At 30.5% G+C, this 12,230-nt stretch overlaps 1 protein-coding gene across 2 annotated transcripts; it reads right to left on the bottom strand.

The window, feature by feature from the left end:
• Positions 1 to 6,897: 6,897 nt before the first annotated feature.
• On the bottom strand, positions 6,898 to 10,929 carry LOC115698906 (protein PHOX1). 2 transcript variants are annotated; one of them, XR_009685394.1, is made up of 4 exons: positions 10,603 to 10,929; positions 8,294 to 10,381; positions 7,934 to 8,178; positions 6,898 to 7,238 (listed from the first exon to the last, which is right to left on the bottom strand). XR_009685394.1 is itself a non-coding variant. In XM_061107261.1 (3 exons), exons 2-3 carry the CDS (start codon positions 10,320 to 10,322, stop codon positions 8,030 to 8,032), a joined length of 2,178 nt encoding a protein of 725 aa, XP_060963244.1. In that variant the 5' UTR covers positions 10,323 to 10,381; positions 10,603 to 10,915; the 3' UTR covers positions 6,898 to 8,029. The 2 variants fall into 2 exon arrangements, 1 of the variants encoding a protein (XP_060963244.1); XM_061107261.1 differs by having other exon boundaries at positions 6,898 to 8,178; positions 10,603 to 10,915.
• Positions 10,930 to 12,230: the final 1,301 nt, after the last annotated feature.

Here is a 12,230-nt window from a genome sequence, read left to right as displayed (position 1 = left end):
TGATTAATGTTTTTTTTTTTAATTTAAGCTTTTATATATTACAAAATGCATAACTTGAGACTCGAACCCAAGACCTCCAACACACACGCACTTTTCTATGGCCACTTGAGCTAGCCTCAAGTGGTTGATTAATGTTTCGTCAATTCCAAAAAATATTATGTGTAATGACCATGAGGTCTAATCCTTTTATTATATATAACGTTTCCTTTTAAAAAAAAATGAGAACTATATAGTTATCAAAAGCACAAAAAAAGTATATCAATACACCATTTTTAAAAGATGTACTATAAAATTTCTCTAAAATTTATTTATTTATTCAAAATAAATAGACACCCTTCTTTTCTTGCTACTTTGGTCTAGTGTCACCAGCCACCTACTTTTGTTCACTAACATTTTATGACTTGTTTATTTTAATAATTACATTCTCTTTTGATATATAGGAGAATTACTTTGTATATTATTTTTTATTTTTTTTTTTCAAATTTAGGTTTAGGTTACTTCAGTGGTTTTTATGTGGATTGCTGTGTAGATTTTGATTGCGATTTAAATTGCTCCGTTAGTTGCTATGTGAGTTACTACGTAAATTTTTGTAAAAAAAAATTATTTTAAAGTATAAAATAAAAAATAAAAATAAAAAAAAAAACCTACAATATATTTAGATATCAAATGGCATTCTTAAATAAAAATAATAATTGAAGATCATCTTTTCTAGTTTATCTTTTAAAATATATTGCCAAAATTTAATTATCTATTTTATCTCAAACTTTAATATTATATCATACATCATTTTTTTAAAATGTATCACAAAAATTACATTTTTTCACATTATATTATATTTTATTCATTTTAAATATATAATATTAACATTTACACATATCCTTATATAAAAAAATAGATTAAAATTCTAAATAATTAATAAAATATATTTAGAGTAATAATAGTACTCTATAAATGTAGAGCACAAATAGTAAATTATAAAAAAGTTTTAAAATAAAAGAGTTTAGAACATCTAATATAGTGTGTTTATAAGTTAGTTATTTAAATATATTAAAGAATTTCTATTTTAAAACATCTAATGTAACTTCTCTAAATTCATATTATCATATTTGCCATTGGTAGTATAAATAATTAATAGTATTTTGAATACGAGTACGACATGCTCTTAATTAAGGTATTTAAATAAAAATATGATTTTTTTAGTAATTTACGGCATAATTATCTAGGTTTAACTCTCAGTTAATCCTTTATCAAAAAAAAAAAAAAACTCTCAGTTAATAAATACTTAAGTTTATTTTTTGGCGCTAATAATACCTAAGTTATAATTCTGAAACTTTTGTAAGCACATGGCTGTTAATTGTTAAGTAAATTGCCATGTAGCAATTCTTAATTGGTCCAAATTATTAATTTTTTATTTTAAAAAAATAGTTTAAATGTACCAATAAGAAAATGACACATAGATAATAACTTAACATTTAACAGTCAGGTTACAGAGTTCTAAAAATATGACTTAGGTATTATTACCGTCAAAAATTAAACTTAGGTATTTATTTGCAAGTGAGAATTAAATTTAGGTATTTATGCCGCTAATTTTTTTTTTCTAACAATATTTATTATATGTAGCTATAATAGTTCTTTTGTAAAGTTTTAAAAAACTATATATTGGTGGCGTTTGGTAATACTTTTATTTTTAAATTTTTTAATTACAAAATTAAAAATAAATTTTTTGATTTTAAAAAACAAAAATGTGTTATGTAACCACTTTTGTTTTCCAATTTTAAAAACGAAAAACAAAAGTGTGTTCTGTAAATTTTATTTTCATTTGTTGATTTTATTTAATTCGGGGTCGGGGCCAGAGCCGGGTTCGGGTCGGGTCCGAGTTTAGGTCTGGGTCTAGGTTCTAGGTCAGGGACGAGGTTGGGTCCAGGTCCAGGTCTAGGTTAGGATTTGGGTCTGGGGTCTGAGACCAAGGCTGGGGGCAAGGTCGGGATACGGGTCTGGCTTTGTGTCTTGGTCGAGGTTTGGGTCCGGGGTCTGGGACCGAGCCTAAGGTCTAGGGCCGGGACTGGAGTCGGGGTCTAGAGTCCAGGTTGGGGTCTAGATCCAATGTGGGGTGTGGGTCGGCATTCGAAGTCCAATTCAAGGTTAGGATCCGGGTCGGGGTTTGGAGTTCGGTGCAAGGTCTAGATCCAGGGCCAGGGTCCGGGTCTGGGTTCAGGTTCAGGTTCGGGTCTAATCCAAATTTGGGATCGACTCTAGGTCTGGGTTTGGGGCCAGGGTCGGGGTTCAAGTCTGGGGTCGGGGTTTGGGTTGAGGTCCAGGGTCAGGGTCAGGGTCCAGGTCTGAGTCTGGGGTCGGGGTCTAAGTCAAGGTCAGGGTCCAGGTCTGAGTCTGGGGTCGGGGTCTAAGTCAGGGTCGATGTCCATGATTCGAGTTCGAGTTGGGGTTTGGGCCTGGGGTTGAGGTCCAGGTTTGGGTCTTGGTCGGGATTTGGGACCGGGGCTGGGGTCAGGGTCAAGGCCCGAGTCTAGGTCTAGGGTCTAGGGTTGGGGTCAAGGCCCGAGTCCAAGTCTAGGGCTGGGGTTCGGGTTGAGGTTGGGGTCTGTGATTCGGTTTCGGGTCTGAGATTGATTTTTGAGTTCAGGTCTGAGTTCCATGGTCTAGGTTGGGTTGAAGTCCAAAATATTGATTAAGAATAAAAAATTATTTAAAAAAAATTTAAAAGTGATTTTTTTTTGTTTTCAAAATTTTGATTTTCAACTAAAAAATCAAAAAGTGAAAACATATTTATAGAACATGATTTTAGAAATATTTTTACTTTTTTAATTTTAAAAATAAAAAACTAATTAAAAAATAGGGTAATTAGTAATTTTTCCCCTGAACTTTGACATGTACTAAATCGCGCCCCCGGAACTTTTTGGCCATTAAAAATTTCCCCCGAACTATTGAGATTGTTAAATTTAAGGACTTTTGTCTAATTTCATTCAATTTTGCTGTTTCAGTGATTGTTTATGTACTAAACTATGCTCCCCAGACTTTGATATCTACCAAATCACGCCCCTCAAACTTTGATATGTACTAAATCATGCCCTTTGAATTTTCATCTATGTTATAATTTTTTTATTAAAATTAGATAAAAATCCTTAAATCTAACAATCTCAATAGTTCAGGGGAAATTTTTAACGGCCAAAAAAGTACATGTCAAAGTTTGGGGGGGAAAATTACTAATTAGCCTAAAAAATATTACCAAACGCACTCATAATTTATGGTGCCTACATGTAATAAATTATTTGAGCCCTGATTTGATTCAAACAATATAACAATACAATCAAAAAAGACAAAAGGAAAAAATATTTTAGACGTCTCAATTAGGGACATGCCACACCAAATATTGCAATTTTTTAGGAACCCTACAAACTTAAATAAATTAATGGGTCTTTTTTATTTTTACACTTCTAAATATTATTTTTTTTTTGCATTTTTACGGTTCGGGTCGAGGTCGGGGTCCGTGATTCGGTTTCGGGTCTGAGATGGGGTTTTAAGTTCGGGTCCGAGTTCCAAGGTCTATGTTGGGTTGAAGTCCAAAATATTGATTAAGAATAAAAAATTATTTAAAAAAAAATTAAAAGTGTTTTTTTAAAAAAAAAAAAAATTGATTTTCAACTAAAAAATTAAAAAGTGAAAACATATTTATAAAACATGATTTTAGAAATATTTTCACTTTATTAATTTTAAAAATAAAAAACTAATTAAAAAAATATTACCAAATGCACTTATAATATATGGTGCCTACATGTAATAAATTATTTGAACCCTAATTTGATTCAAAAAATTTAAAGACAATACAATCAAAAAAGACAAAAGGAAAAAATATTTTAAACGTCTCAATTATGGACATACCACACCAAATACTACAATTTTTTAGGAACACTACAAACTTAAATAAATTAATGGGTCTTTTTTATTTTTACACTTCTAATTTTTTTTTTTGTTTTTTTTTTTGCATTTTTACGGATTATATATAGAAACCCTTATTGCAACTAGCGTTGCAACCACTTTAGAAACTCAAACCGTAAATTTGAAAAAAAAAAAAAACGTTAAAAAAATAGTATATGAAGTAATTCCCCTAAATTAATACCCTATTTAACAAATCAACCAAAATATATTTAATATTTATAAATTCCATCATAATTAAAAAAAAAAATTAACCTTAAATAATAGGAAAGTTTACAATAATATATATATATTACATCTAATTTATAATAATAATATTATTATTTTTATTTAATGTGTCACGTTAATTAACTTTAACGTTTTGTGACGTTTTCCATTTTTTTTTTCATTTTCTTGCGTTTTAACTACATAAAAAATTTCATTATCTTATCATATAATTTGAGATATATTTTGGTTACCTCCAAAACTTATTTGTATATACCTTAGTAATTAATTAGTTATTTTAAAATTATATTATAATAGTTTATAATTTAAAATACATTTAGGTAACCTTAAAAATTATTTTCAAATATAATAAGTTGATATGCAATATAACAAACTATCACTTTTATATACTAATTATTTTATATACTTTTTTTTTGTTATTTTGAAAGCTAATAAATTATCGTATAATATAATATGATATAATATATTTAACAAAATTCTAAAATAAATGTTAATTAATATTTAAAAAAAATTGTAAAATAGTAACTAATTACTATATTAGTAACTAAATAGTTTTTTTTTTTTCTAGAAATAGCAAAAAAAAAAACATATACTTTCCACATCTTAAAATATTCACATTGAAAAGTAAATTACAATTTTATTTTTTTTTAGAATTAACTGAGTAACGACGTGGTTATAAATTATTTTTAAAGTTAACAAAAATTGAGAGAATGAGAAAGAAAGATGAAATAGAGGAATGTATGGATATAAGGTATTCAGACATACCCAAACAAAGGAAAGCGTTATTAATACTTTTTTTTTTTTGGCAAGAAAATAAATTCATGTTATTAATACTTGACCAAGTTATTTTTTACAATTAGATCAAAAAAAAAAGTGTGAAATGTAAAAATCCCTAAATAGTATATGTTATAGAACAACAATCTTTCAACCGTTAGTGACTTTTGTTTAAGTTAAATCTAACAATTAAAATTATAAGAGAAAATACTTAATTTAAAAAATTAATATATATATATATGAAGGGTAAATACCATTTTGGACCCTCTGTTTTACAAAAGTTAACAATTGGACCCTGTGTTTTGTTAAATGACAAAATGGATCTTGTATTTTCTAAAATAGTACAAATAGGACCCTGAATTGATTTTTTTGTCAAAATAAAATTTAATTATAATCCGATTTAAAAGTACTATGACAAAACTGTTTACATTTTTTGTATCTGTTCGTATTAAGCATTGTCTTCAAGTTGGTTGTATTAAAAAAAAAGTTGTCAAAAATTAAGCTCAGAGTCCTATTTTTACTATTTTAGAAAATACAGGATCTATTTTGTCATTTAACAAAACACAGGGTCCAATCTGTAACTTTTGCAAAATACAGGGTCCAAAATGGTATTTACCCATATATGAAAGATAAATAAAAATATTCATTAATAAGCAAATTAAATATAATTTATTACATGATGATATTACTTATTAATGATCTAAGTACTATAGTTCCATGAAAACTTAATTTTTGAAAGAAAAAAATACTAAATTGATGCTTAGCAATAGACTCCTTAAAACTTGATCTTTGAGGTAAGAAATATGTTTAACAAGGGTCATGAAAATTTTGGAGGGAAAAAGCACAAAGTAAAATCAAAGGTTATCTAAGGGTCTTTATAAGAACTTAATATTTGAAGGCAAAAAAGATCCTAAATCAATCGTTTAGCAATGGTCTAATGAGAACTTAATCTTTGAGACAAAACAAAATTACTAAATCAATGGTCTAGCAATAGTCTCATAAAAACTTAATTTTTGAGGTAAAAATTAATGCTAGATTGATGTTTATTTATGGTCTCATGATAACTTGATATTTAAGGTAAGAAAACGATGCTAAAATTGATTCTTAACATGGTCTAACAATGATTTGCGATAAAATCAAGTTTTTATAAAACTATCGCTAATCATCGTTAAGCATGGATTTAACATTATATTTTTCACAAAAATTAAGATTTCATAAGACAATCAATTTTTATAAAACTATCGCTAATCATCGTTAAGCATGAATTTAACATTGTATTTTTCATAAAACTTAAGATTTCATAAGACAATCAATAATCAATGTTTTAGTATTTGTTTTTCCTTGTTGGCCTCAAAAATCAAATTTTCATAGGACCATCACTATACTATTTTTAAGAATCCATTTTAATCAAAATTTGGAAAATCTATTTTCTTCAAAAGAAAAATCAAAATTTGAAAATCTACAGATTTCCAATAATAATAATAATAATAATAATAATAAACCAAAAAATCTTATACCGAAGTCCTCAAAATTCATGAATGAATGTACTAATTAAGTAAATATTTCTTGAGTTAAGTTTTGAAATCATTAAAAATATGAAGATAAAAATATTGACGGCGTTAATGGAGGATGTGGTTATACAGAGAAGGAATTAGGTAATGGTGTTGATGGCATATGTGGAGGAGGGTGGGTGGGTGGGAAGAGAATGAGAGAGAAAAAGGAAGAACATGATGTGAGAGGGAACTTTTTTGTTTAGAAAGCATAAGGCCATATTTATATAACAAATAGTAAAATTAAAACAATAAATAACTAGTTTCATACTTATCAATAATGTATGAGTAGATGACTTAGATGACTAAAAAATCAACATTAAACATTTCATAATAGCACTCCAAAATATTGGAAAGAGGCATCACCAACCCCATGTCTAGGAAAATATTGAAAGAATGAAGAAAAAGGAAAAGTGGTATTATATAGAAGAATTTATGGTGTGACATACAACAAATCCCAACAATTGGTAACAAATTACAAATGACTCAATGAGAATCTACAACAACAATCAACAAACCTTCCAACAAAATAATACTTGCTTATTTGTTGGAGAAAACTAAAATAAATTCAATCTTATACTATAATCCAATTGTGGAAAAAATCACTCTGGCCCCAAAAAGAAAATCTCAATAAAAAAAAAAATCCAATCACCCAAGTTTCACTGTCAAAATCAACACTAAGCAAATCTTTGCTTCCACAGCAAACAATAGACACAACAGTCCATAGAATAAAAAGACCTGTAATCAAGCAAAAGAAAAGCATCAACAAAAAATTATTATGCTTCATTCCACCTTAACATTAAAAGCTCAAGAAAATCACAACTGAAATACTGATGAACAACCAAAGAGTTCATTTATGTTAAAATTAAAATGTACAGAGCCAATACAAAATAACAAATTAACTTAGTTGCCACTATGCCATAATTCTTGCAGACCATTGAGTTCTTATGTAATAAGATTGCTATTGAGTTATCCCAACTCCCAATCAAAATCACATTACTTTTTTCTTTTTCTGATGGAACCAAAATAGATTATTACTTGGATAGAAAATAGATTATTAGCATTTTTATACTCAAGAGTGTAAATAAGGAATGGCGCTCCTTCTTAAAGGTTCAAAAAGCTATGTACTGATAGCATGGCAAACATGACAGCAGAGATTATTTCTATGGTGCTGGATTTCATGTTTGTATCAATATCTATATCTACATGCATATGTAGATGTAGTTGCCCATGCATTTACACAGAAATACAGAGTACAGAAACAAATGCACGAGTTCTCACGTGCCTATGCAACATTACCCCTAAATAGTCAATTTGTTTTACAAATTAAATAGCAAGTCAACTTAATAATTCATGTTATAACCACGTTATGATAGATATGAAAAGCAAAAGGGGATTAAAAAATAAAAGAGAACAAAAGATAGAAAAATTACCTATCTTAACATGCAACTTCATGGCTTCCAAAAGTTGAGCTACGAAAAAACTGAAAAATTTGTTTGGTAACTGTAAAAAAATCCAATCAACAGAACTCAAGCATGCTCCAACATGGAATGTAGTTTTGGAACCCGTCGGCGAAACAATGGTTCAAGCCTGAATGATGGAGCACCAAACTGCCACCTCTGAGCATCATACATCTCATTCCATGCTTGTACAATCTCGTCAATCTTGAAACCAAGACCTGAAAACCAATGCAAAGTGAAAATATGTTCTATATTTTTCTGAAAGACATGAGGTAAGATAAAAAAAAGAAAAAACAATCCCAAGAGCCTTTCTTCTTCTTTTCTTTTTTTTACCTTCCAGTGCATTTTCATTGGAGCAGTGATTCTTAATCATAACAGCTATATCTGTTGGAGAGGCTCCTGCAAGTTCAAATTTCTCAACAGAAACCTCTAAACATTCCTCCCAAGTTGGCAGGCCAAGCTTATATTCGACAACAGAACGCTCATACAACAAGGTACCCCATAAAAGGTATATTTGTGATTTCATGTTTGCAGCCTGTTCTGCTGCTACATCGGGCACAACATCTTTAACAAAACCGTCCAATCCCATCTTCTGCAACTGAGCTTTGTATTTATCAGCTTTGGATAGTTCATTCAGACGCTGCTCCTCCATCTCCTCCCACATCAGCATTCCCCTCTCCATACTATCTTCAGCCTTGTTATAAAGCTGAAGAACTTCCGAAGAAGGTTCAGTTTCTAATTCAACATTGCTCCCAACTGAGTAGTACCAGCAGAGTTTTGCTTGCTCAAACTGCTGCTGTCCAAGTGCAAGGTAACCTTCATAGAAATCTGGTTTCATCTTCACAGCTTCTTCATACTTCTTCTCTGCCTTCATATACTCCTTTCGAGCCCAATCATATGCAACCTTAATCTGCTCAACAATTTGATCCCTTGAAGCATCTTCTGGATAGGTTACTCGCTTCCTTGCCTTGGACATGTGAACATTTCCCCAATTAAACAAAGCCAAGGCAGTCATCTCTTGGAATTTATCTGCAGCAATGTTAAAAACCTCTTGAGCATCATCACTTGTCACTGTATCCTCCATTGCCTCTGAGTGTAATTTCAGACCAAGTTCATGAAGATCCAAGTAGGAATCAGAATCAAAACCAACATGGTTTTTGAACAGTCGTGCGAACTGGAGAATCCAGTCCTCAACACAAGTAACCCCTTTTTCCACATCTTTATCTTTTCCAATATCTCCATTCTCAAAACCAATACTGGATTTTGTGCTATCTTCAAGCTCCTCATCACTTATTCCTTCATAAACCGGCTCTTGATCAGGATTGGCTTCAGCAATATATAATTTTAGCGAACCCTGCAGATTATCTGAAGATTCAGCCAACCTCAGCTCATCTGTAGTAGTTATTGTAACCAAATCACCCTCTTGATCCTTGTACTTTACAAGAACACCCTTCAAGCCAGGAAACCGGTCCTTAACAATCTCCCTTACTGATTTCATGCTGCAATTAGAGGGTAACTGTGCCCACCTTATATCTTCCCCCAACACCAACTTAACGGTCTTTGTAACCACTTTCTTCTCTTCTTTGATAGGTTTTTTGGCAACCTTAGCTTCCTCAACGATGGTCTTTGTGATCACTTGTTTATCTTTGACAGAACTAGCTTTATCTTTAACAGAACTGGCTTTATTTTTAGCAGAACTGGCTTTATTTTCTACAACCAACTTAACCTCTGCCGTTTCCTCAACCTTCTTAGTCTTCTTCTTCTTTAACTTCTCCCTTACCACCTTACGCAATCGAGAAGAACTAGACTGTTCTACAATAGCAACACCTATTTCCTTCTCATCAATAGCAATACCCTTCTCACTCATCACTTTCTTCACCTCTTCCAATATCTCTAACGCATTAAGATTATTGGGTTCCATACTCAACACAATATTGACATCTCTAAATGCCAAATCCAACCGATTCAGCGCCTTATAACACTTGGCTCTTTTCAACAAAGCTTTACTGTATCTTGGTGATACCTCAAGAGCTAAATTACATTCATTGATAGCTCGTGGGTATTCACCAAGACCCATTTGCATATAACAAGCAGCCATATTGCTATGAAGATGAGCAACATCAATATGTGTTTTGGGGAGGAGTTTAAGTGCCTTTTCGTATTTCAACATTGCTCCTTCATGGTCACGTTTTTGGAACAGCTTGTTACCTTCTTCTTTAAGCTCTTGAGACATGTTAATGAAGATTGCAGTGTCCTCATCGAAAGCTTTGGAGCTTCGTTCACAGGCTTTGATTGGTTTACTGTTAGCATTTCCAGCCTTTTGTGGCTCCAATTCCTTCTTCTTCCCAGTTGGTTTTCCCATAGTTCAAGACTAATATTAGCTCTAATTTTTTTTAGCTTAATCAGAGAAAAGAGAAAAACCTATTTACCAATTCATCATAAAAGTCCAATCAGAGTTCGTAGAAACAAAATTCATCAGAATTCAAAAGAAAACACACGCACACACTTTGAACAAACAATAAAATGACTAAATCGAAAATATCAAACGATTATAACAAAAACCAACTTCACAAAATTAAAGGACAATCCCCAAAATGATAATAAGAAAAGCCTAAAATAGAATTAGAAAAAGAAAAACCCACTCTTGTTCTGTGACTGCGTTGCTTAATTAGTCTCCCCTCAAAAACTTAACTCGTCCGTTGCTCTTGTTCGGATTTGAATAAAAATTTACAATGATATGATAGGATAGGCTACAGGATGAGGTGAGAAAGACTTTGAACTGAAATATGGGTTTCTCTTTCGTCTTGGGCTTGCAGAAGAAAGAAATGTGTGGAAAAGACGCAATTTTGGTTAGGGTTTTCCTATGAAGAAAGGTCAACGTTGCCCGGTGGGCTGCTGCACTGCCTGGTCGGCTCCACCTTCCATGAGCGCGTTCATTTTTTTTTATTAGGGTTTTCTTAATTGGTTTATAATTAATGATTTTTTCTTTTCACGTAAGAATTATACGATAGTTACTTGCTTTGCCATGTATTTATGAGAATTTATATATATATTTTTGGGTGATTCTATAATGCACACCTTTAAAATGAATGTACTGATGCATCCTTAACTTGTTTCGATACCTAAAAGAATTTTTTAGTCTAATTTTTTTTTTCATATTCATGTACGTTATATCTATTTAAAATATCCTACAAAATTTTGAAAAATTCAGAATAATTTACAATATAGAAAACAATGTTCAAACAGTCTATTTTACACGCGTATAAAATAAAATAGTCACGCGTGCAAAACGCTATTTGAACGTAATTTTCGCCATGTTAAACTTTTCCGAATTTCTTAAAATTTTGCAGGATGTCTTAAATAACTATAACGTACATGACTATGAGAAAAAATTTAACCAAAAATTTATTTCGGATGCTAAAACAGATAGGAGTGCATCAATATACCTATTTTAAGGGGGTGCATTGTAAAATTTTCCTATATTTTTTAAGCGATGAACAACAGAGGAAAGTTCAAAATTACATTTCTCAGGCAATTAATTTTATGATTCTTTTACCTTACCAAAAAAAACAATAGATAATAAAATATTGTGATTCATCTATTAAGAAAAAAAAAAGCTACCCTTCTTGGTGTAGCTTCTATAATTTTTTGTTTTTAGATTATAAGACACGTTAAAAATTTAATTTGTCATATTTTTTTAAGAATAATTTGCGATATAAATATAATTTAAGTATTATTATAGTTAAAAATTAAATTTAAATATTTATTTACAACATAAAATTAAATTTATATATTTATGTTGTAAATTATTATTTTTTAATTAATAAATAAGCTGAATTAAATTAATATAATTGACACTGACTGCTCATCAAATTAATTAATATAAAAGCCAGCAAGACTGTGAGAGGGGAAAAATGCTGTTTATGTAATAATAATAATTTTGGAATTATTATTTTATTGTAATCATTTATTTATTTGTTGGTGCAAATTCTGTCATAAATAAGGTGACGCGTGTAGAGCACGCATGAGAAAGAGAGTTTGGTTGGTTTGAGCGTAAAAGAATTGGCGCCAGAGAGGCAGACATCCAATTTCACCTGTAACGTAAGTATAAGGCACAGAGCTACAAAATCCGGTGGGTCCCACTCTCTAATACCTTTCACTGTTCTGTTTCCACTTTTTAATGATTTACCGCACGTGCCTACCTCTATTATGTACTTAATAATTTAATTACAATTTCATTTACCTTATTTTTATTCTTATTTTTATATAA

The sequence above is a fragment of the Cannabis sativa genome, chromosome X (genome assembly GCF_029168945.1).
Source record: "Cannabis sativa cultivar Pink pepper isolate KNU-18-1 chromosome X, ASM2916894v1, whole genome shotgun sequence".
NCBI lineage: Eukaryota > Viridiplantae > Streptophyta > Magnoliopsida > Rosales > Cannabaceae > Cannabis > Cannabis sativa.
This window is presented reverse-complemented; position numbering and strand designations above follow the sequence as displayed.

Bases quoted from the DNA above. Each gene is read 5' to 3' on its own strand.
- LOC115698906 (XM_061107261.1), bottom strand. From the start codon at position 10,322: ATGGGAAAACCAACTGGGAAGAAGAAGGAATTGGAGCCACAAAAGGCT. The intron at 8,179-8,293 runs GTAAAAAAAAGA...ATTGGTTTTCAG, and splicing joins CAATGAAAATGCACTGGAAG to GTCTTGGTTTCAAGATTGAC.